We start from the raw sequence: 25,397 nt of genomic DNA on the forward strand, positions 1-25,397 counted from the left end.
TAATCCTTTCATGCGTTAATGGATGGATGTGTAAATGGATTAGTGGGCAATCATAGGAGTGGAATTTGTAGCTTGATAAGAAGAGAAAGAGATACCTGAGCAAGCAACTCAGCCCCCTCACCATGTGATGCCCTACGCCACCTCAGGACTCTGCAGAGGGTCCCCACCAGCAAGAAGGCTCTCGTCAGATTTGAGATTTTTGACTTCCCAGCCTCCAAAAATGTAAGAAATAAACTTTGTTTCTTTATAAACTATCCAGTTTCAGATATTCCATTATAAGCAATAGAAAACAGACTAAGACACCATTCAATACATTACATTAAATGATCAGCTTTTAAGGGCCTGCCTCTAAAATGACTGAGCTTGCTGGCAGATCCTGTGCCATATCCATTGTTGTAGTCTCGGGGCCTGGTACAGTGCCTGACTCGTGACAAGCACTCAATCCTATTTGCTGAGAAAAGGGCTAAATGAATGAATGGAAGAGTTAAGAGATGGAGAATCATGTTTAGAAAAATGAGTGGGTTAGTAAGGAGGATGGTTAATCCTCCTTAACAGGCAAGATAGATGTGGCCACAAATTCTTTGTAGCTCCTCCCATTAAGAGGTGGGTGCTGTTTTCCCAATCCTTGAATCTGAGCTGGCTGTGTGAATTGCATTAGCCAATAAAATGTAGTGGAAATAATGCTACTAGTTCCAGGGCTAAGGCTCAAGAGAACTTGAAGCTACCAATCTCACACTGGGAACCCTTCCACCACCACTGTGTTATCAAGTTCATGTTGGCCAGCTGGAGAGTGAGCAGCCACACTGAGTGAAAGCCCAGCCATCCCACCTATGCCAGCCAAGAACAGCAGAGCACAGCCTAGACCAGGACTGCCCAGCCCACGTAACTACCTGACAGGTTCATGAGAAATAATAAACTGTTCTTGTTTTAAATCATTAAGCTTGTTTGTTGTGCAGCAAGAGCTAACTAATACAGCAGACCTAGAGTAGAAACAGAAATCCAACCCAAGTCAGCAGGGAAAGAAAGAAGAGAAAATGCAAAAAGCTGTGAACTCTAAAGAATGAATTAAGACCAGACTCCTCTTTTACTCCTCAATGCCAATGGCACACCACCCTAAACAGTTTTAGAAAGGAAAGGGTCCTCATATTCTGCTGGTTTGCTGACATGGCTGAACACTTCTATCAGTGCCAATGACTGGCTCAGTTTGCCAAGTACCTGTCCCTTTCCAGTGAAGTGTCCTGCCCAACTCTCTCTACCTACCTGTCCTTCTGTTAAAGGGTGAGCTTTATCAATCCTAAGGTATCAATGAATACCTACCTTATTCCCCATCACAATGAATAAACTCTGTCCACCTGGATGGCAAGAATATAAGCCATCATTTTTCCAAGTTCTCCAGATCAGTCTCCAAAGAACATCCAGGCAGAAGTCCAGCCTCTATGAACCATTTAACAGCTGTCACCAAAATGGTTCATCTCCAGGGACTCCATGTGCCTCTAACTCCTCACATCTGTTGAAATGGACTGTCAGCCTTAGTAAGTGACAATCCCAGCCAGAGGACAACTTAATAGCATATCCAGGAACAAGCTCCAAATGCCAGCATCCCCACTGTAACTCCATGGATTCACAAGAATCATAAAATCTTCCCAGGGTTACTTTGATCCAGTTTTTTGTCACCTTTGTCACTCCTACCATGCCACTGCCCTGCCTCCCATGATTCTGGGGTTACAACCACTGAAGGAAAATCTTAATACCAGTACAAGTAGTAATACTTTTATGTTCCCCTATCTCATGCCAATAATGTGCTGCTCCTCTCTGAATCCTGGAATTCCTGAATCCTAGGTTACCTATGTGTGGATTCACCCACAATATCCCATCAGCCACCCCAAAGGTTACCTGTAGACACCTGCTGAAGGTACCCACAGCTTCCTATGACTCTCTTCCTGAAGACATCACCCAACTGTGGTAGCCTGCTTGACTCAAAACAGGTCAGAAGTGTCAGGAGGTTAACACACCAGGAGAATACCTCAAGCAACAAAGGACAGTACTGGTGGATAAGACCCTAGCTTTCTTGCCCAGTGGTGGGACAACTCTGAGGAGTGTTCTACATAGTCTTTCAGAGGTCTCCTAGTGGCTTCAGTTGCCCACAGCAGTCCTCGCACATGAATGCACCCTTTCCTGGCTTTCCTCCCTTCCCAGACTCTCTTCCTCACTCCCTCACCACACTTCCTGGGATTGCCTCCCAAATGAACCATCCACATAAATCCTTGTCTCAGGGTCTGCTTAGGGGAACACTGTTCCCAGTGTCAATGCCTGCTGAGGAAGGGGTGTAAGTGATGTAGGACAGGGCAGAAGAAGGAGCAAACTGTGACATTGTTGAAGCGAAGGCCTCATCTGATCCCACAGGGAGATAGGGGGGGACCCTGCAGAGCTGTCCTGAATTGAGGCAAGCGGACTGGACCTTTGTTACACTCATTGACCAGACATTATATGTGAATTTCTCCAAAGAGGTCATGACTTTGAGTGAGGGGATTCAACTTAGCCAAGAGCAAGACCACAGCAGGTGCTTCAGGGATCTGTAAGGCAACCACAGCATTCTACTACATCCATGCTATGAGTTTTCAGGACGATAAAGGATCAGAAACGCCTCTGCCACCTCGAGCAGATGAAGAATACAAAGCAATTGCCCAACTCAGGAGAAGCTGGAGCTAAGCCCTAAGGAAAGAATATGAGTCACTTGACAGTCACGCCTGGGGCTTCTTCACTGGAGATGTCTTTCCTGGAAAGACCAGCCATGGCTTCTAAGCCACCTCCAAAGGCACTATCAGCTCCCAACCAGACTGCAGGTGAGTGGGTTACATGAGATGCCCCAGCCTTCAGAGTACTGGCCACTAGTTTCAAACATAGCCTTTCTACTCTCATAAAGTGGAAGGTCTGGAGCAGGGGTTAAGGAGACTTCAGATAAATACCTCTGTTACATAAAGGGGTCTTTTCAGTATCACTCGTCCACGGGCATTTGGAATCCAACTTGCAGGATCCAAAGCAGAGCAGAGGCTGGGAATGGAAGGGATGGTGCCACTCCACACTCGGGTCCACATCTGGAAACGCATTTTTGGTAAACCAAGTGATGATCGGCAAGTCACATGACTTCTATGAGCCTCAGTCTCCACATGTGTAAAGTGGAGCTGAGAATCACACCTCTTGGTGCACTGTTCTGTGATGGAAATGAGATACACAAAGGAATTCGCCCCAAGAGCTGTAAAATGCTACATAATTGCCAAAGCTTAAAACACATTTTCTGTGTTGTTACTTGTCAATTATGTCCAGATAGGAACATTTGAGTAATTTAAAAAAAAACAAACCCCAGGGGAAACCATTAGAGAAAAGAGAAACTTTTGCTGCTCTTTATGGGAGGATAAATTAATTCAAAATCAAGCTGGTGATATCTGATGAAATTGAAGATGTTCTCTCTCTAAGAAGAGAAATTCTCCCAAATATGCACAAGGGATGAATATAGGATGGTAAATACAGCATGTTAGTAATAAGAAAGAATTAGTAACAGCCTAAATGTTCATCAGGCGAGAACTAAGAAAGTTAAGTGAATAGATTCAAGCAACATTAAGAAAGTAAAACCAGTGTGGCAGACTGGATTTAAGAGACCAGGGTATCATATCAAGGGAGATGCCTGTGTTTTGAACAGTACCATTCCCTGAGACGGGAAGTAATGCAGGAGGACCAGGTTTGGGGGTGAAGATTGTGCATTCTGCCTTGGAGGAACCTCTGGTGCCGACACATGTAGATGTCTTGTAGGCGTTTGGGCAGATGGGTCTAGAAGCCTTGGATGGAGACATAACTGTGCATAGGGGAGAAGATGATCATCTGCAAATAGCTAGTGACTGTAGACGAAGCTGTCGAGGGAGAGAGTATAGAATAGAAGAAAATAGTCTAGGACTGGTCTTTGAAGAACTGCAACTATATTTTAACAGCTTTATTGAGGTGTAACTAACACACAATAAACTGTACATATCAAAAGTGTACAATTTGATAACTTTTGACATATATATACTCCCACGAATCTATTATTACATTTACGATAATGAACATATCCATCATCTCCAAAGCTACCAGGTGTTCCTTTAGAATTCTTGCCTCCCTCTTCTCCCCATCTCTGTCCCCAGGCAACCCCTGATCTGCCTTCTGTCACTATAGATTAGTTTGTATTTTCTATATAGCATATAAACGAAGTAATCAGAACGCAGTCATTTTTTGTCTGACTTCTTTCAGCCTGATTATTTGGAGGTTCATCCATATTGTTCATTATCAACAGTTCATTCCTTTTTTGTGGCTAGATATTATTTGCTGGATGGATATACCGCCATTTATTTATCCATTCACCAACTTATGAACATTCAGATTGTTTCCACTTTGGGCTGTTATAAATAAAGCACCTATAAATATGATAAAGTCTTCGTAGGACATATGCTTTAATTTCTCCTGGGTAAATTCCTAAGAGTGGAATGGCTGGATATATGGTGTGTATATGTTTAACTTTTAAAAGAACTGCCAAATTGCTCTCCCAATGGGGAGTACCATTTTACATTCCCACCAGCAATGTACAAGAGTTCCGGGTGCTCCGTATCCTCACTATTAGTATGGTTAGTCTTTTCATTCTAGCCATTTAATTTTAGCCATTTGAATGGGTGTGTAGTGGTATTTCATTGTAATTTTGATTTGCATTTCCCTAGTGACTAAGGTCGGAACAACAACTTTTAGCAACTGGAAGAAGACTGAACCTGTACAGGAGACCCAGAAGAGTAGACAAGGATGTAGGAGGAAATCCACAAAAATGTGGCATCACAGAAGTCAACAGAAGAAATGACTCAAAAAGAGAGTGGTCAGTAGGGTCAAATGATGCTAATGTAGGGATTGAAAACTCTTTTGGATTTAGTGACACAGAGGTCACCAGTGCCTTTATCAAAAGATGTTTCAGTAGCAACTGGATCCATAATCCAACCTCTTTCCACATTTCCATAATCAGTACCATTGCGTTGACTACTGGACAGCAGCACCCTCTCCCTCAGGGGTCTGAGTCCCATCTCCACAGAGCCCCTCCTCCGAGCTCCTGGGTTAAAGCACCAGCTGATACCTCTTTGCAGGGGGTTCAAGTTTCTAGTGGATGTCACAGGTTTGGTTCCCTGGAAAGCCAACTGTGAGGTCCAGATCGGCATGCAGAAGGTTTATTAGGGAGTGGTCTCAGGATCAGCACCTCTGGAAGGAAAGAGAAAAAAGTAGTATTGGGCATCGGAGAGGTTAGGCTGCGATGCAGTCTCAACCAAGGGCCCATCCAACCCCCATGAGGATCTCTCAAGCTGAATGGCCCTTCAGCGTTGTCCCCACTTGGGGCAAAGAGGCTGAGCCTTCATGCCCCACATGGACCTGTCATCAGACGTGGACTGACCCAGGACAGGGCTATGGGGTTACTCTCCTCAGCTAAGGGTAATTCCCATAGCGGGCTGACAGCTGAGGATGGTCAGCCAGCAGCACTCAAAGCAGCATATTCCCTTCAGTTGAAGGAAAATCTTGGTGGCAACCTACGTCATCCACTACAAGAGATGTCTCCTCCAAGCTTCTAGGTTCTAGTAACCCCAACCTCTTCCCTTGGTCCTCCACTCAGAAATGGAAGACACTTCTTGCAGGTACTCTCTCTAAATGATTCCAGAGCCCGCTTTGTGCTTTTTCCATTCTCCAACATCTATTTAAGCAATTTCTTGTACTAAATTTTCTAGTGCTGTTCCTGTTTTCCTGACTCCACCCAGATGACTCCAAAACTCTTAGAGAAGGTAGAGAATAGGTGAGAAACCACATTTTTGGCTGATTGTCTGGCCTACCGACCAGGTTACACATAACCTGGAAAGATTAACTTGAGAAATAGGACATGTTTTACTTTCAACTCATGCATTCTCCCAGAATCATCTGAAAAGACCAACATTTCAGTACAGAAACCTGGAACATGTGTTCTGTACCCTCCATGTGCGTGCTCTGCAGGTAGGAATGTGCCTGAACGCTGAGCTCCATCAAGCTCTTGTGTAATCTCTTTACTGCATTCCTGACATATTAATGCTCTAAATGGCTCCCTTGTGATCTGATAACAGGAACACAGTCACAGCCTGAGTGCCTGATTTCACATAGAAGTGACTCAGGCTCAGGGACAATTGGGCTATAAAGCAATATAGCTGGGTATTCCTGGGGCAAGAATGATTTGATGATCTCTTCTTTCCATTTTTCAGATGGCCCCAAATCTGATTTTTGGTAAGACTGAAATGCTAGAGACCAAGATTGGGTCACCCTAAACAAACAGATCTTGTCAATTAACCAAGTGTCCATCACATTTATATGCAGTCGTATTGGCTGCAGGAGATGTGTCTGAACTACAATTCCCTGACTCTCACTACCAGCATTAAGAAGTAATCAGAATACAGACCCACTTCTGTTATTCAGAGCACATTTTATTAACACAGAAAGACCACGATTCATCTTATTATTAATCTAATGGGGGTAGTTTAGGCCCTGGTCAGCACCACTCATGTAATATACTGTGAACTTGATTACAAAAAGGAAACAAAACACATCATTATTACCAAAATTCCTCACTGATGACAATGCTTATCCCCCACACCAAAAAATGTATTAAAGGCTTCAGATATACAAATCTAAAAATATGTTACAACATTTAACATTATGATGCAGTTTTTTTTAATATGCTTTAAAATATACTAAATGTCTCTCCTCTGGTTCTCCAATGATGTGAAGAAGTCCCTTTCAGTGTTTTTCTCTCCGACTTTTATCCTTTTCTCTGTCCTTGAGCAGAACTGGGGGCTGAACAGATGCCCGAGGCAGTGACTATGATGCAGGCTCTGCAACCCTCCTGTGCTGGCTCCGGGAGTGGCCCTCGCTGCTGGGGGACACCTCCTTTTGTAAGTTCACCATGCCGGTCTTGCCAGCCATTTCAATCCAGGGATGCTGAAGAACCTGGTGGGCTGTATAGCGCTTTTTGGGGTCTACCACCAGCAACCGGCTCACCAGATCTTTGGCAGCTATTGGAATGAGAGAAGGAGGGGAAAATGTGATGAATGTGGGTGTTAATGAATTCTTCTTCTTCCCGATACATAAAAACACAAATATCCACATTAGCACTATAGGCAGACTAAAAGGCTCTTTCATACACTAGAGCAGCACAGTCCAATAAAAAATGGAAACATTCTATATCTGCCTATCCACTCATGACTATTGAGCATTTGAAATCTGGCTAGTGAGACCAAGGAACTTTGAATCAATTGACATTTAAATTTAAATAGCTGTGTGTGGCCAGGGGCTACTGTGTTGGACAGCACGGTTCTAGAGGATGTTTGTTCATTTCTCTAGAATCATGGGGCCAGGCCCAACCCTAACACCCATGACAGGGAAAGAGAATAAATGGAGGCCACATACCATATGTCTACATACTTTAAAGTTTTAGATCAAACTAACAAGTGGTTAAATAAAATATGTTCAATCTTCCTAAGCCAATAAATATGCCTTCATACTGACAAAATTAAAAAGCACGTGTAAAGAAATCTAAGTAGTAAATAATGTAAACCCAAGACCATGACTAATTCTAGAGAAATACAGTGACAACTGGTCGGCCAGGTGGCAGGCAGAGAGTAGAAAAGATTTCTCCCTGGCTTGTGGGCTCTCCTAGCCCAGCTCATTGAGCCTGCTCTGCTGATCATTCGAGAATGCATGGGAAGAAAACATCCATTTCTTTTTTTTACTCTTATTGAGGGATGCCCCTTGCTCAAGATCAGCTGCTCATCCACCATTCGCCCCTCCCCAGCACCCACCATCCAGCCACCTCTTAGGCACGGAAGCCACGATTTCTCCTACCCCACCCAATTCAAGCTGAGCAAATTCTGCCCACAAAGTGCTCTGGCCCTATCCCTACCAGCATCACTCCTTCAAGGTCCTCAAAGGACTCAGAGGCTGGAAGGCCAGATTTAAAGTGAGAATTCTCAGACTCTCATGTATGTGTGTGGACCACTGGACACCCCAACTCTCTCTACACCCTCCAAACAGCTGCTCCTTTGGCTGTCCTTTGGCAGTGGGAAGAGGCTGGGAAATGAGGTCTCAAAAACTTGGAAGGGGGCATGGGCCATTTGGACAAGGAATTCTGGGGCCCCAGTGAGTGGCCCAGAAGATAGAACCTGGGCTTTGGGGAGATACATGCCCTCAGCCCCACAGTCTTCTCACTCTGTAGGGAGGGGTATGACCAGAGCAGGGCTCCTCTCTAAGGCATGGGGCCCAGGAGAGGGGCCACCCATGCCCAAATCTAAGGAGAGTGCTGCACAGAACTTCCTAAAATGATTTTTAGTCCTTCACTTCCCGAATTGCCACTGCCTTGATCCACTCAAGACTCAATCTACCTGCCTTAACAGGAAAAAAGATGAAGTTTTTCCCTTCTCTCATACCCAATCCTAGGGATGGGGGCAGTTCATTAACTAATCTTAGGTGGCATGTTTAGGGGAAATTGGGAAAAAAAAAATTTATCACTCCTACTCTGCTTTTTAAGCTAAAGATCAAAGCCTCAAAACCCCCAATTATCTAGTTCTCAATTTTACAAGGGCAGTGAGTAGTACAGAGAAATCAGTGGAGACAAGGGGAAAGATTCCATTTGGAATCAGATGGAAATAAAGACCAAATGGACAAGGGTCATGCATGCTTCCGGGTCACTAAAAAGTAACCGAGAGCCTCCCCCTTAACTTGCAGAGTCCCTGTGCTCCAAGTATGCCCTACAGGACTCTTGATTATTCGTGTGTAAAACAAGCATTTTCAGTTTATTCCATTTACAAACATTTCTGTACATAACATGGCCTTTCTCTTTCCAAATGATAGTTATAATGTTTCTGACATTTTTCAGTTCTGCGGTTATTTGGTGCCTTAAAGAAATGCACCTGGTGACTGCAACTGGTGCTTAGACTTTTTCACTAAATCTCAAAGCAACTCATGGTTCTGGAGTGCTACACACTGCACAAAGCTGCTGAGGAAATAGAGGATGAGGCTTGACACATTGACAGCCCGACTCCGTGCCAGGTACTGGGGAGGGCCGTCTGCATGTCTTATTACACAGCTGACCCGAAAAACCTGTTTCATAGTCGGAACCCAGGAGGCGTCCCAGCCCAATATCCCCTCCTCTCTTGCCTGGGGAAGCCCGGTATCTCACCATTGGAAATATTGTCCCAGTAAGGGGCAAGGAACTCGAAGTGGCCCAGCTGGATGATGTTAAAGAGCTCATCCTGGTCCCTCTCTGGGCTGCGGAAGGGAGGGAAGCCACACAGTAGGATATAGAGGATCACACCCGCAGCCCACATGTCCACCTCCAGTCCATAACCTGCACAAACAAAGGCAGAGACACCGGGAAACCTGAGATCAGGCGGGGCCCAATGTGATAAAGTAAATGATGGAGAATTGCAATTCTAAAGAGTTTTAAGTCACACGGGACCTCAGCTCTCAGTACACAAGAACTGCTTGCAAACACATGGGCGGGCTTTACTACCCAGTCATACCTTCCTTTGCCACCAGCTCCTACAAACAAGGGGTCTACACCAGTGTTACTTAAAGTTTGGTCCGCGGACCACTGCCATTTTATAATCCTTTATGAGTGGCCTGTGATCAAATGAACACAGAAATTGAAAGCAAGCATTTGGAAACTCTTGTAGCATTTCAACATGGCTGTGATATTCAACCGCACGATCAATGGGCACGTCTTGTTAAAAAGGGCTTAGATCGTGTTGCCAAACACGCCGTAAATTACATGTGGCACAAGCGGTGTTTGTCACATTCAGCAGGACTATGTATGAGTCCACACTGTAGCAGAAATTTTAACACCTGGCCCTTCACCAAAAAGAGTTTGAGAAACCCTGGTCAACACCAGCAGTTTCTGTTAACTATTTCATTGTCTTCCCTCTCATTCAAAAAATATCATTTACTGGCTTTTTTAATGATTAGTATTCACTGAATATTATATCACGGTATTTCCTACATAAGAGTTTCCTATAAAGAACATAAAAAATATCCTTCATAAACATGATTTTTAATGGCTGTTAGTATTCCCTTTACATAATGAATTCCCTATGTTGTAATTTAAATTTTTTTACAACTGTAAGGAATTTTCTGATGAACATTCTTATATATTAAATATTTGTACACATCTCTGATTATATTCTCAAAATAACTTTCTAGAAATGAAATGCAAAAAGTAATATCCAGTAAAGGTTTATAATACATATTAACCCATCATCCTCCCAAAAGTTATAACAGCAACACATACATTTTCAAACACTTTCTAACTTTTTACCTTTAGGAAAGACAAACACTTGGCATCTTTAATTTGGAAGTTAGATACTCAGTATTAAGCCCCACAGTACATTTGTCAACACAAAAATCAGCAGGAAAATATTAATAAGAACTCACTAATGACCCCAGTTTTGATGGTCTTTTCTCAGTTCCCAACCATCTTCAGCTCTTAGGAGGGACAGATTCTTCCGGGCCTCCCCATCTTGTTGAAATTTGCCCCTTGGCCTCTGTGACAGGGCACTTTCCTGATCTTCTTCCTGCCTCCAGGCTTACCCCTCCTTCCTCCTCACATCCCGGAACTCTTGGCCTCCTCAAGAATCTGTCCTTGGCTGTCCTTGCTGCCATCACTAAAGAGCTCATTGTCTCACCAGTTCAGCCACCACCTCTGTGCTGAAGAGTCTCAAAACTACATGTTCAGCCCAGGGCTTCACCTTCTTGCCAACTGGACAACTCCATGTATCCATCCTGGTATCTCTGCAAAGTCAGTGTGTTCAAAATATAACTTCTCCCCCTCCCGCCATCTCCCAAAAGAGCTGTCCTTTCCCAACACCCTATTTTAGTTGGTGCTACTTCCACTAAAATGCTCATGCTCCCTCGATATTCTCCTGTCCCAATGTCACCATATTACAGTGGCTACTGCGCTTGCCACACCAAGTCTAAAAACCTCCACCCAGCCTTCGCATAGGCTCAACCTACCCAGCCACCTATACTTCCCCCTGGCCCACTGAGGCTAATCTCAATGCCTTACCACCAGGCCACGTGCATATCCCAGTCTCCTTAGCTTCCCTGACACTTCTGCTGCTAGGAAACTACCCATCCCTTCCCCCTACCACCAACCCTACAGCCCATCCAGAGCCTTGCCATCTTACCTAGGGTGAGTAATTTTTTTCCTCGAGTGCCACACTAGTCAAATAGCCATTCATATATTTGGAGCCTTATAATAATCACTCTGTCCTCTTTGTGTATTTTACAGAGTACGTCACTAAAACAGTCCATTTGATCCTCATATTATATACAAATAGGTAATAAATATTCATGGCGTTTGAAATCGAATCCCCTTTTCCTTTAAATGCAAGGATGGTGAAGGAATTTCTTAACCAATTACCATAAGGACTGCTTCAAGTCTCTCCCCCTAGAGGTAGCACAAATGGCCTTGCTTGCTAGAGCTCTCCACCTGATTGCCCTCCATCTTTTCTCTCACTTTCCCACCTACACACACACACACACACGCACACGCACATGCACACACACACACACACACACACACACACACACACCTCCATCCATCCTGTAACAAGGGCAGCCCTGATGAGGAAAAAAATACTCTTGCTTTAGTCAAGGAAGTTTGCTTCAAATATTTTCACTAATGTCCGAGTTCAAGGCCTACCACCAACTCTCTGAGATTGTTGACTGTTCCATATTGAAAAATATTAAATGTTAAAAATAAACATTTGTTGGTAAGTGAGCTAGAGTCCCACAGAGTGATGTGTGACACTTACCTTTCTCAGAAAGAATTTCAGGGGCTACATAAGTCGGAGTCCCACACACAGTAAATATAGGTCTCACCACATGCTTGGCAAGGCCAAAATCAGCCAGTTTCAAGGTGGTAGATTTGTCCTCATTTCGCTGAACCTGTAAGGAACCAAAATCCCCAAACCACGAAAACTGTGATGAGAACAAAGAAAGAATACTAATGAGACAGCATGCATACAAGGACAAGATACACAAACAATAAACCTATATGAGCTTTCAGTTTAGCGCAATGCTGACAAATCCAGCTCGACCTCAGTGACAAGTGTTCATGTTTTCCACTAAAGAACCAATGAGTTAGATTTACTGTGCCATCCGATATGGTAGCACCATATTGTTACAAGTGGCTATTTAACTTTCTTAATTAAAATTAAATTAAAAATTCAGTTTCTCAGCTGCACTAGGCACATTTCAAGTGCTCATTAGCCACCTATGGCTTGTGGCTCCCATACTGAACAGTGCAGACAGGGAGCATTTCCATCACTGCAGAAAGTTCTATTGAGTTAGAACAAGGATCAGTGATACATAGAGCAGAGAACTAGCTTTTGTGACAACTAGAAAATGCCTGTGAGTAATGCAAAAGGCTGGACAGACGGAGGAAAAGAAAGAAAAAAGAACTGGAATTAGAATGAAAGAGCAAAAAAATAAGCAGGAGAGAGATGTTAAATACAGGCCCTAATCTGGAGGGGTGGGGAATTCAGAATCAAACAGGCCAGGAGTCTTCCAGTAATTCCACCTTCAATACTTGCAGCCAAACAGTCATGGACAGATTTCTTCACTTGTCTGAATTTCCATTAGCTCATTCATTAAAAAAGAGGGGGTGTGGGGGGATAATTTCCAGCAAGTAGGCTTATGTCAGGAGTTTCATTCAGTGACTGTAATCTACCTAGCAAAGTGTTAGCCCTAGGGTGACCAATAGTCCCAGTTTGGCTCAGACTTCCACCAGGTTTTAGAGAAGGGTAGAATTAGTCATTTTTTAAACTAGAGAAGAAACACAGCTACCCTCACTCTAAATCAATATAGAGACTCAATTCTTATCCCCTCAAAACATATCCCACCTGAGCCTCATTCCTTCAAACAAGTCCAGGAGACTGGCTTTCTGATGTTAGGTACACCCATTCCCAGTGTCAAGTTAATATGTCCTGTCTTCCTTCACGGCTGCTAGGAAACTACCCATCATATTCGCATATTAGATGATGACTGTTAGAAAAAGTTGGGTTTTAGCCTAAGAGAAAATGACTCTTGAGGTAAGCATACCAAGTATTTAAATCATTATACAATAAATAATAGTAATAAATATTAAATACTAATAAATCAATAAATAAATAAAACTAAAGGTATGTTCTATTTCACATGAAGAAAGAAAGGAAAGAGAGAGAGAGAAAGAAGCAAACAAACAATGGAAGAAAGAAGGAGCTATCGAATAAGTAATGAGGGGCAAACCCAGCATGGCTCGCAGCAAGTAAAACATGAATTGGTGTCCCCATGCCACAGAAGCAGTTTTCCACTCCGAGGAAACATTAAATAATCAGGCACAAGTCAAAACTCCAGCCTCCTTCATTACTAGTTGGTACCTACACAAGTAAGATCAAAGAGCAACTGTCCCATATCTCATCACAGAGCTGACTGCTCCAACCAAAAGTGAACAGAGCAGTCAATCAGACCTCAATGTAGAAACTTACTGGGATAAACCTGGGCAATTTTATCCAAGTAAGAGACTCATTGGTGCTACCAGAGCAATAGGAGAAATTATCAACTTGTCTGTGGGTACACAACCTCAAGTCTGTAGTGGAACTAGGGCAGAGGTTCCTCACACTCCTACCAGTGCTTGGGGACAGGAGGGCAATGGGGGGAGTCTGATTCTCCCTGTGCTGCATCAGAGCCACGGGCGACACCCAGAAATGCAGGGTGGAGCAGCTCTTCGCCCTTCTCTCCAACAGAATAAGTTCTCTGCTCTTCCTTGGGTTCCTGCCAGTGAACTTACAGCTCTATGAGCAGCATGTGTCTTAATTACTGAGCCTGAGTCACCACCAGACAATTTGATCAATATCTCCATAATTAACCTAACCAAATGGAAAATCACACATTTAGAACTAAAACACAGTTCTGCTTGGTCTGCACACATAGACAGTCAGAGCCCAAAAGGGCCAACAGAGGTAATTATCAGAAAAATTTAGGCTAGAAAATCTAGTTTGAAAGAAAAGGAAAATAAAATAGGGTGGTGCACAGAATTACCAGTTGGGTCATCTACGTTCATCACATTTTCTGAGTAATTTGCTGAAAAAATATGTCCCTTACAAATACTAATAAATACTCCCAACCAAATGATCAACATTAAAAATTAAAGCATTTTGCTGATTCAATATGCCAAAATGAGATGAGCTTTCCTATCACAAAATAACTGAAACATTCTCTTTCTCATGGAAACCCCCAATTCCAAAACGTGGTTCCACTGAGATAGCAGCAAATTAAATATTTTAGAAACTCAGACTTTGACTTTGAAAATGTATTTTGTTAAATGTCCAGATACTGATGGATACATTTTCAAAATGCCAAGTCTGTTTTTTAAATTGTTTTATGGGCCTTTCTAAAATATATTATGCCTCCTGTTGTCTCTCCATGGTTTAGCTTTTCTCTTTGAGTCTCAGAAGCACCCTCGGAGCATCAACAATCTCATGAGCAGAACGCAGGGGTGGTTAAGACCACTGGTGGAGTTTGTCCCTTCCAGAAAGTGGCTGCAGACTGCTCGGTGTGTGCCATTCTTCTGTCTCCAGCTTCTGCTGTCGGGAGTTATTTAGTATTCTTCAGTGCTGTCATTTATTTCACTACGTAAACAGCTAAATTACATTGGTTTGGGTTTGTTTGTTTTTAACAGGCATCTCACATTCTTGGCTACTTTTGAGTGATGTGCTCCTAGAATCTGTGAGACTTCTAAGACCATCAAATTCAAACCTCCACCCAAACAGAAAACTTGTCTAAAACATCTTTCCACCAGATTATCATTTACCTCTGCATGAAATCTCAAAATGGCAAAGACCCCACAATGTTATTCAGTAGCCCATCCTAACTTGTAAGAAGAACCACCCCTATGTTGATTCAGAATTCCATCCCCAATTCATTTTCTAAATCTGCCCTCTGGGGGTGACACTGAACAAGGACACATCCCTCCCAAAGATGGGAAACAATTCCCTGACCCCCCAACGTGCCTTTTGGCTTCTCTCAGTTAGCATCTGAGGATCCTCCAGCTGATCCTTATGGGACCGGCTTCCTGACCCTCGCCCCTCTCTCGCTCCTTCCTAGTCTAAATGCAGCCCCTGGACCGGTACCATCGGCATCACTTGGGAGCTTGTTAGAGATCTCAGCCACCCCAAAACCACTGAACCAGAAGCTGCATTTCTGCAAGACCCCAAAGCAATTCATATGCACAGCACGGTTCTGGATGATCCCCGGGCCATCAACGCCTCTTTTGACAAAGAATGCCTAGAACTGAACACCACACACCAGGTATGATTTGCTCAGGGTGGTGGACCTCCGGACTCTCGGCTGACCTGGCACTGGGTGGCCATCAAGACAGCCAAAGATTCCATTAAACGTCCCACTTCAACATCCCTACTTCAGAAAGCCTGCCGGGGCCTTTCTGGGTTTGGTGGGGGACCCTTGAATACCTCTCCCTGTCTCTGTCTTTTTGCCTATCTACACTCACTGCTCTGGGTCATGTTCCTGCTGGGGCTGTGTTTTCAGCTGCCATCTAAATGAAAGACTGTTAGTGATTACACGGCATTGTAATAACTATCTGTCTGCAGCCATCGCCCCCTTTTCCATAGTGTCCTGCTTTAAATCCAGGTGATCAATATTATTTACATAAGCATCCAGATAACATCTGCACGATCACAAAGCTTCAAGGGGGATCTATTTTTCTGAACATTTAGCCTCTGTTCTCCCCTTCAATGGTACAATCAATTTGAATGTGATCTTGCCTCTCTGAACAGAAGATGGCAGTAGAATATAAACCAAACAGCAAGCACTACCTTAAAAATTAAGATATGGGTAAAGCTTATTGTTACCAAGTTCTTTCTTGATTCTTCACAATTCCTCCTACCTTTCCCTCCAAGGTCTATTTTCAACTGGCTACGAGGACTGAAATGATCTTAGAAACCAATTCACATTAAAATGCCAGTACTGAAATCAATTTACATTTCTTTTTTTTTTCTTTTTGTTTTTTAATTTTAACATTTACTTGCACATATTTGTGGGGTACAGTGTGTTGTTTCAATACATGCATATACTGCTCAATTTACATTTCAACAGCACAAGATACCATAATACAAAATAATGAAAAAATCTGTGAGGACAAAGTCTTCCTGGGACTTGTCATATGACATGCCTATGACGTGCCTTTGGTACCTATATATCTACAAATGGTGCCATCTTTTTTCTACTTAATTAACATCTCAGATTCATTTTTAAAATATTAATTAGATGCCTACCATGTGCCAGGCACTCTTCTGAGGTATTAGGAATAGAGTAGTGAATGAAACAGATTAAGCCCCACTCTTATGAAGCCTCCTTTCTATTAATAAACAATATTCAAATAGATATGTAATGTCAAACAGTGGTAAGTGTTATGAAAAAGAAAAAGTGGGATATAGGCTGTGTTGTCTAGTACAGTTGGCTATTTATTTTTAAGTAAAATTTAAAGTTCAGTTCCTCAGACACCCAAGGTTCGTTTCAAGTGGTCATGTGGCTAGTGGCTACCATACTGGGCAGTGCATATATAGGACATTCCCATCATCATAGCAAGTTCTATTGGACAATGCTGGGATTAACAGTGGCAGGGCTTGGCATTTTAAATAGGGTGGTTAAGGAAGGACTCACTCAGAAGTAACATTTGAAAGAAAGGAGCCATATTAAGATCTAAGGAGTGAGTTCTCAGATGGATGAAGCAGCAGGTGCAAAGGCCCAGGGGCATGCTTGGCACAATGCAGGAAAAGCAAGCAGGGGCAGGGGTGCAGTGGGTGAGGAGTGAGTGGTTGGGCAGGAGCTTTGAGAGGAAGACAGAGGTCATATCACTCAGGACCTTCTAGGCCTTTGAAATGAACTTGGCTTTTATTCTGAATGTGGCAGGAAGCCAATGACAGCTCTGAGCATAGAAGTTGCTATGTTACATTGTCTTTTTAACCCAGTGTTTGGTTCAGAGGTGGTCAGCCCCACTGATGAAGGAATGGACATTGAACCATACGTGTTTCCTGGGCTGAACTTGACAGCCTCATATTTAGCAACACACTTCACATCACGACCTCAGTCTGTGATCTGATAAGCATCTCAAACTCATGACGTCAAAAACTGACTTCACCCTGACCCTCTCCTCTCCCAGTGAATGGCTCCATCACCACATAAAGATACTGTCATATCTCCCAACATAAAAAAACACAACCCTCATTTTGTCTACACCTCCCTTCACACACACACACACACACACACACACAAATAGTGTCTGTACATGCTGTCTACAGTTTCCCACCTTCCATCCTATCCTGAACTCAGTCGGGCTCTCATCCCCATAAATGTGCTGAAACCACCTCCTCCATCAGAAAGATGGGGCCACGACTGGCCGAGCTGAAGGTCAGAAACATAAGCCTCCCTTGAGCCCTCTCTTCCCTCATCCACACATTCAATCCATTCATAAGTCCTGTCTTTACCCTTAGGATGACCACTTCTCCCCACCTCTACTGCAACCCCCAGACCAAGCCACCACCACCTCTTGCTGGGACTACAGCAGTAGGGACCTCACTCCTTCCTCTTCTCCATAACCTTACCTAACCCCTAACACATGGGCTGCTGGACGAAGAGGAAATAGAACCTGAGGGTTTCATGTTACTGCAATTAGAAAACCAGACCTCAGACCTCGGAAACTCTTTGAAGAGATTTACTGAGCTGCTTCCTCAGCTTAAGGGTATTTCAAAAATAAAGAGTTCTAAGAAACTTAATCTTAGTCCCTCAAACGACTCACAAAAATACACTCTCAGAGAGGTGAAAACACACATGAACACAGGTTTTAAGAGGACAATAGGAGATTGTTGTTATTTACCTCTACTAAATGAATTTCAGGACTCCTTGATGAAATGAAGCCACAGTTTTAGACCAGTCACCCGGTTTGAAAAATATGAATTATGCCTTAAAGTTGCCTTTGTTGTCGATAATTTACTGCAGAGAGTAAATTATCCAGACATCCTTTTTTAGATTGTTGTTTCAAAAGGAACTAATAAGTGAAAGAAAACCTCAATCATCAAAATGACCCAATATCTAGAATTTTGACAACTTTAAGAAATTTCCGGGGGAAGAAGATATAACAACCACAATTATTTGAAGTTGATACAACAAGCAAACAGAAAGGACATTGTTGGGGGGGAGGGGGGGAAGGAGAAGGGAGGGAGGTTTTGGTGATGGGGAGCAATAATCAGCCACAATGTATATCGACAAAATAAAATTAAATAAATAAATAAATAAATAAAAATAAAATAAAATTACTTTGTGTGTATACTGGATAAAAACAAAAAAACAAAAAAAAAAGAAATTTCCTGAAACCTCTGGCCATGTGGGCAAACCTTGGACAATATGTAGGTTCATTGAGTATATAGATACTTCCATTTTCCTGAAAACTGCTGAAATGAATACTGAGAGTCACTCTCACTAATATCAATCTAAAGTCATAACTGTAATGTTTCCTGACAGAATATACCCTGTAGTTCTCCAGATGAATTCTATCTCCTATATAACAGTACTCTTGCTGACTTGATCAAAACTTACCAATGATCTAAAGGCCTGTATCACTACACTTTTTCTTCACTGATTGCATGTTATTGCTGAAATCCATATTTCTTCATTTTATTAAGTATACCTTAAGACATGCTTCCTAGTTGTAATTCATTTTTTTATTTGATGTGGTTGGTATATAAATGCATTCATGAATACTTGGACCATTAAAGAGAAGACATGGACATCTATGTCTCAGAAGCTAAAGGGAAAGGAGATTGAAATCAGAGCTGGTAGAAGAGAAGACTTGCTGCCCAGGGAGACTAACACACTACTGACTAACACAGCAGTAATCGGTGAGCCCTTCCTGTACATCCAAGTAGAAGTGGAAAAAGAACTTTGGGAATTGAGGTCAACAAAATGATTGCAAAGGTGTATTTTAGAGGGAGAATGGGCAAGAAGTATGTTTGGCCTCTTTTCATTCTTCTAGACTTTCCTTGCCACCCTTGGGGACATCGTCATATTCGGCAGTTAATAATCTAGACAAGTCTGTTCGTTCCTAGAACCAAGAGGCCAGAAAGAGAGTACAACACCTTTGTCCCCTGCCAAGCTGTGACCTGTCCCCACAACACCCATCACCATTTCCCCTGGATTCCAAGGGTCTCTGCTCCAAGAGCTCTCCAGAGCTGCAACACCTGGGCTGGGGGCAGTGGGGGGAATCAGGGAAATGAGACCCTGCATGTCAGCTAAGGCGCAGCAGCCTGCCCACTCATCTCATTCCTTTCAGCCCAGTTTCCAGAGCAGGAATCCATCCTTCTCTTCCCCTTATTCTGGGGGAGATTTTCCCAAATGACCCTGCTCGTGTCTGACACTTCTTCAGTCTCTTCCCCCACCCCACTGGCCCAGCTTTCTTGCGGATGTAATATCTCGGCCATTGCTATAAACACCTGGCCTGTCCACTTCCCATCCTGTGTGAGCTGCTCTGATCACCGTCACTTCGCTCCTGCTTGCTTCCTTCCCTTGTTCCCCGGGGCCCAGCCAAGACCACGAGGCATATTCCAGCCCCTCTAAGGGAGCACATACTGGCAGGAGAAGCAATTAACACTGATATTTCTGCAAGCTGGAAATTCCCGTAATTAAAACTTCTTTTGCAAGATCTCAGGAGTCTAAATAACCCTAAGGGAAGAAGAACACTAGCATCTTCTCAGGATATGTGATCACTAGAAATAGACAAACTCAGTAATATAGGCCTAAAATTCTACTCTAGGGCCCAGTTATCAGATATAAATATTTCTGTTGATTAAAACAATATGATAAGCTTGCTATATTCATTAAGAGCTTTTAGCACATTCAGAAAGTCTCTAAAAGCAGCAACAGTTACAATCAGCCATGTAATCAAAAGTTAGTTCTAACACAATCACTTTCCTAATCTTTGCAAAGACAGGTTTTAACAGGGACAGCAGCCATCTGTTAAAGGAACAAACAGTGGGTTTGACCGTACAGGTGCAATACACTAAATTGAAGGCAACTGAAGAGCATTAATTGATGGACAGTAGTCACCAATGGTGATATTTACTAATATTAAATCTTAGAAGACCAAACAAATTTACAATGTAATTATCATATCAGCAAGTTTAGACCTGATATTGTTCTAAACCCAGACAATGAGCCAATTATCAAATCCAACATTATCTTCATCTCTGCCTGAAAAACCAAAAAGCACTGACATTAGATAACATTTAGATTTCTGGCATAATGATATGCTGAACTTTACACACACAGAAAAAGGACAAACGTGTTTTATTAATGTGACAGTCCTGTCCATTTTGACAAATGCAAGCTGACAAATTATCCACAGGAGAGCAAATGTATTAACTTATTCTACAAAACATGGCTCAAATATGTAGCTTTCTGCAGTTTCTAAAGAAGCCATACCACCACAAAAAAAGGTTTTTTATCTGAAGGGGGATGGCAGGGATTCTTCAAAATCAGAAAAGAGAAAGAGGTCTAAATATCAATTTAGATCAACACCAATAAACAGCAATTCATGTATTCAGACTGAAAAATTATAGCTGCTCTTCAGTTTGCCTCCCCTCCAACACACGCACACACTTCACTGCCCCAAAGGACTGTTCTGACATTTGAATCCATGAAGAATAGCCCAATGACTCTTCAGAGGCAATTAGCTTGTCTATACGAAACGTATTCCTTGCAGTTTTTCTACTTTCTCAAGCAACCTTCTCCATGCAATCTAAACCGGTGCTGACTTTCTCTCTTTTAAAAATCCCTGACAAGGAAGACCCTTCACACAAATGAGAGCCTCTATTGCCCAAGAGATGAGCCAACTCAACAGATTGGTTCCAGTACCTTGTTAGAAAATGCAAGCTAAGTTAACTATCTCCAGAAGAAAACAATCCTATAGGGTAAATGATCTCATTACACATATTTGAGAACTTGTATAACTGTTATACTGCCTTAGGAGGCACATGCCTGAAATGTTAAGCCCATGGGACCTACCCAGGCCTCCAATCAGAATTTCTATTCCTTCGGCAATTTGTTGAAAACAACAGAGAGTCATTAAAGAAGACTGCTCTATTGCAATTCCAAAGTGTCCATAATAAACAGTGCGCAGCACATCACACGTGGAAAACAGTTGGGCTCTGCCCCCAAAAACAGAAATAATCAAAAAGTAAGTGGAGAAAGGACAAGGACACCCAACTAAGGCAAAAATGAAATTTTTTCAAAGAAAGAGTTATTTGATGGTAATTCAACTAGTCAAATTACTTCTACAATTCTATGAATTTAGGCAAAAACAAGATTGCCTAAATGTCCATCAATGGATGAACGGATAAAAAGACTGTGGCATATGTATACACAATGGAATACTATTCCTCTATAAAAAGAAATGATATCCTGTCATTTGCAGCAACATGGATGGAACTGGGAACCATTACGTTAAGTGAAGTAAGTCAGGCACAGAAAGGCAAATACCGCATGATCGCACTCATATGAGGAATCTTTTAAAAAAAGTGGTTCTCATAGAAGTAGAGAGTAGAACAAAGGTTACCAGAGGCCAGGGATGGGGGTGCGCAGGGATTGGGGGAGTAGAAGTGATGGACTAATGGGCACAAAACTATTACCCTAAGTGAATTATTGTGCAGTACCTGCATGTATTGAAACAATACACTGCACCCCACAAATGTGTACAAATAAATGTTAAAATAAAAAGAATTTTTAAAAAATTTTTAAAAACAAGGTTGCTTGACTTATGGTCAACGTAGACCTCATTTCGCCAGATAATTAGCTTGACTCACTCAGTGTTTAACTCTGCTGTGGTAGCAGTTTACAGACGGGTAAATGCACAGGGATGATGTTTTTAGCCTGGGTCTACAGCCATGGACATTAAAGGAAACAGGCTAAATCCCAGTTCCCCCCAAAAATCTATGGCTCGTTGAGATCACTGTCTTCGTTCCCTATTGCTTTATCTGCAGCAATCTGGCTTTGAATGCTTACTCGTGGTATCCACCTTGATATCAGAGTTGTTTTTAATGTGATAATGATGGTAGCTGCCTCTGACGGAATGCTTGCTATTTCCCAGGCAGCATGCTATGGTCGTCATCCATTCCTCCAACTAATATTTATTAAAATGTCTGCCATGTGACAGAACTGTTCTAGGTTTCAGGGTACAGTTTGAATAAAACAAAGTCCCTGCAGTCACGGAACTTGCTTTCCAGTAAGAAGAAAAGGAAGACATAAAAGTAAATATAGAATGTATCAAGTTCTGAATAGGGCTATGAAGAAGAAAGTGGGATAAATGTTCCAGAGAGTGACAATGTCAGATATGCTGTCTTAGTAAAGACCACCAGGAATGCACCTGTTGCCAAACACATTGGGTTGATCTATTTACCACAGCAAGGTTGAACGCACACCACTAGGAACTGGGCCTCTCAGTAAGAGGGTGTTTTAAAAGATTTATTATAGGATTTGTGCTGTGTTAGGTGATTTGGGGGAGGGTTGAAGAAAGCAGGGCTTTGCTCTGGATTGGATAGTGTTAGGAAGCAGGGGTAATTCTTTGATTGGATATCTTAATTTTTATTTACAGGTGGGAGATATGAAGCGAGGCACTCACTCATAGTAGTCCAAAGAAAAAGGGATATGTGACCATATTTGTGATTTGGACAATATTTTTGTTTTATCTGCATTCAAACATTATTACAAAGGGGTCTTGCTTTTGTCCTGATCCATCACGGTCATCAAGGCTACATCATGGCCTTGTCTGATATCGGTGTTCTGTGAAATTATGTTCCACAGGAGAATGCCACCGCCAAGCCGTGAGTGCCAGCCCAGCTCCCAGCTGTCAGAGGCTGCTTTTCTCTTTCCCATGCTTGATCTGTGTTCAACCTTCCAAGACAGATTCTATTACTATTTCTCTTTTTGTAAGTGAGAAAACTAAGGCTCAGAGAGGTGAAGGACTTATCCTAGAGCAGGCAACTAAGAAAGCCAGGATTCAAACCCAGGTCATCTGGCTCCAAGTCCAGCCTCTTATGCACTCCACACACAGATCCCTGCAGCACTGTACCTTCTAAATTCCTTGCCAAAGCATTATCTTCAAAAGGGCCAGAGGGGTGTCTCAGCAGAAGGGTACATGGTGGACCAAAAGGCTAGAGGGGAAGCTGCCACCAGTACACACCCTCCCACCACCACCGTACTTAGGCCAGAGGGTGTGCAAATGCCCAAGAAATTAAGTCCACATTGTCATTGTCAAGGCAAAAGTATTTGTCTCCCAGGAATGAGAAAATATCTTCCATTTTATTTAAATTGGAAGGTTTATTTTCCAATAATTTAATCAAAACCAATTATCTCAACAACTTATGAACTGTAACCAAAGTTTTAAATACTGGAACAAGTACATTAAAATAACATAAAGGTAATGAGCATGTAAAGATAACAGAGTATGAAGCAATTAATATTTATTTTATCCCATACTTGAAACTCACCCTCTCCCATAGTAGCAAACTCAGGACTTACCAAAAGATTCTCTGGCTTGAGGTCCCGGTGGACGATGCTCTTGTCGTGCATGTGGACTAGGGCCTTGCACAAGTCCATGATCATAAGGGCAGCATCATGCTCCGGGAACCTCACACTTTCTATGATAGCATCAAAAAGGTCCCCTCCCTGCACGTACTCCAGAATCAAGTAGATCTCCGTTTCCGTTTCGTATACTTCATGCAATTTCACTATGTTGGGGTGGGAGAGGCTCTGGATGATTAAGATCTCACTGTCAACCATGTCCTCCTTACCCTTGAGTTTGGCCTTGTCAATGATCTTCATCGCATAGGCCTGCCTGGTCTCCCGGTGCCTGCACTCCTTCACTATGGCAAAATTGCCATCCCCAATGACCCGGCCAGTCTCATAGTGCTTCTCCACGCTGGCTGTGATGATGCCCTTGGGCCGCGGCTTCCGGCCACTTGGCCGTTCTGGTTTATTCTCTTCTGGCCTCGTCTTAGGCTCCTTCTCTACCCTTGCAGGTTGGTCATCTCTGGGAGCCATCTTCCTTCCTGACACACACGGCTTTCTCTCCTTCTCTGCCTCTTGCTCTTCCCCTCGGGCCCTGGGGAGCTTCTCGGAGTCAGCCTTGTGCTCTCTTAGGAGCCAGCCAGCATGCTTGTTCCTGCAAACGTGCCTGGTGTCTTTCTTCCCTTCCCTTGGCCCCTCCTCTGTGCCTGGTGGCACTTCCACAAGGTCCTTCTTGGCTTTGGCTGCTCCCCGAGTCTGGCTTTCCTGACCCTCTGGGTCTCTGTCGTCTTTCTTGTCTGCATTTTTGCTGGGTCTTCTCACCTCTTGAGTGGGATTTCTGGGGCTGCTCCTGTGGCTGTCACCTTTCCCCCCTTCCTCCCCACCTGCAGGGTTGGCCTCAGGAGACCTCCTGCAGCTTCTCGTCCTCACCAGCTTCTCCACGTCATACCTTTGGCACTTCCCCAGGTCCAGCTCGCTGGTCCCCAGGGAGAGCCGCTCCCTCCGCAGGCTCTGCCGGAGCTCCCTCTCCTTCCTGCACTTCTCGCATCGGATGATTTCACCTGAGGTCTTTTCAATCTCCACTGCCAGGTGCTTCTCCCCGCTTGCATGCCTCTCCTCCAGAGTGGCTTCCCTCGGCAGCTTGCTGCCAGATTCAGGCTCCCGTTTCCCCCTCATCCACTTCTTCTGGGTCCTCACCCTGTCCTCCAGCTCCGGCTCCACGGGGGTCTTCCCCTGGGGCCTGATGGCCGCCTTGCACCCAGCAGCCTCACTGCAGCTCTTGGTGACCTCAGTCTCCCCACAGTGGTGGGCCCCTTTCAGGGCCTTGCTATAAAGCCTGCTTCTCAGCCTTGGAGAAGGGACCCGGCTGTGCTGGGTCAATGTCAGGGCTCGGGCCCTGCTGGGGTACAGTTCTTCTATAGCCACCTGAATGCTCTTCAATGTCAACGATTCTTTGCCCATGGCTATGAAAGCATCCCCTTCCCTGAAGAAATCAGAGACACTCCTGATTTCCCTGCCCTTGAGGTTAAACAGTTTCCTCACACGATCATTCTTCCATCTCGGAAAACCTAAGGCTTCTGAGATGTCCGCTATGAGCTGCTCGAACGTCTGCACCGACCGCCTGTTGAGGAGCAGGGTGACCTTCCGAAGGGGCTGCCCGCCCAGCTTCACCACGGTCACCACCCTGGGCTTCAGCGGGCTGTTCTCTGCAT

The 25,397-nt window shown here is 43.5% G+C and overlaps 1 protein-coding gene across 1 annotated transcript; it reads right to left on the reverse strand.

The window, feature by feature from the left end:
* Positions 1-6,720: 6,720 nt before the first annotated feature.
* On the reverse strand, positions 6,721-25,161 carry DCLK3 (doublecortin like kinase 3). The gene is made up of 4 exons (XM_063115470.1): positions 23,698-25,161; positions 11,886-12,018; positions 9,254-9,421; positions 6,721-7,091 (listed from the first exon to the last, which is right to left on the reverse strand). Exons 1-4 carry the CDS (start codon positions 25,144-25,146, stop codon positions 6,898-6,900), a joined length of 1,944 nt encoding a protein of 647 aa, XP_062971540.1. The 5' UTR covers positions 25,147-25,161; the 3' UTR covers positions 6,721-6,897.
* Positions 25,162-25,397: the final 236 nt, after the last annotated feature.

This window comes from Cynocephalus volans, chromosome 11 (assembly GCF_027409185.1).
Source record: "Cynocephalus volans isolate mCynVol1 chromosome 11, mCynVol1.pri, whole genome shotgun sequence".
Classification (NCBI taxonomy): Eukaryota; Metazoa; Chordata; class Mammalia; order Dermoptera; family Cynocephalidae; genus Cynocephalus; species Cynocephalus volans.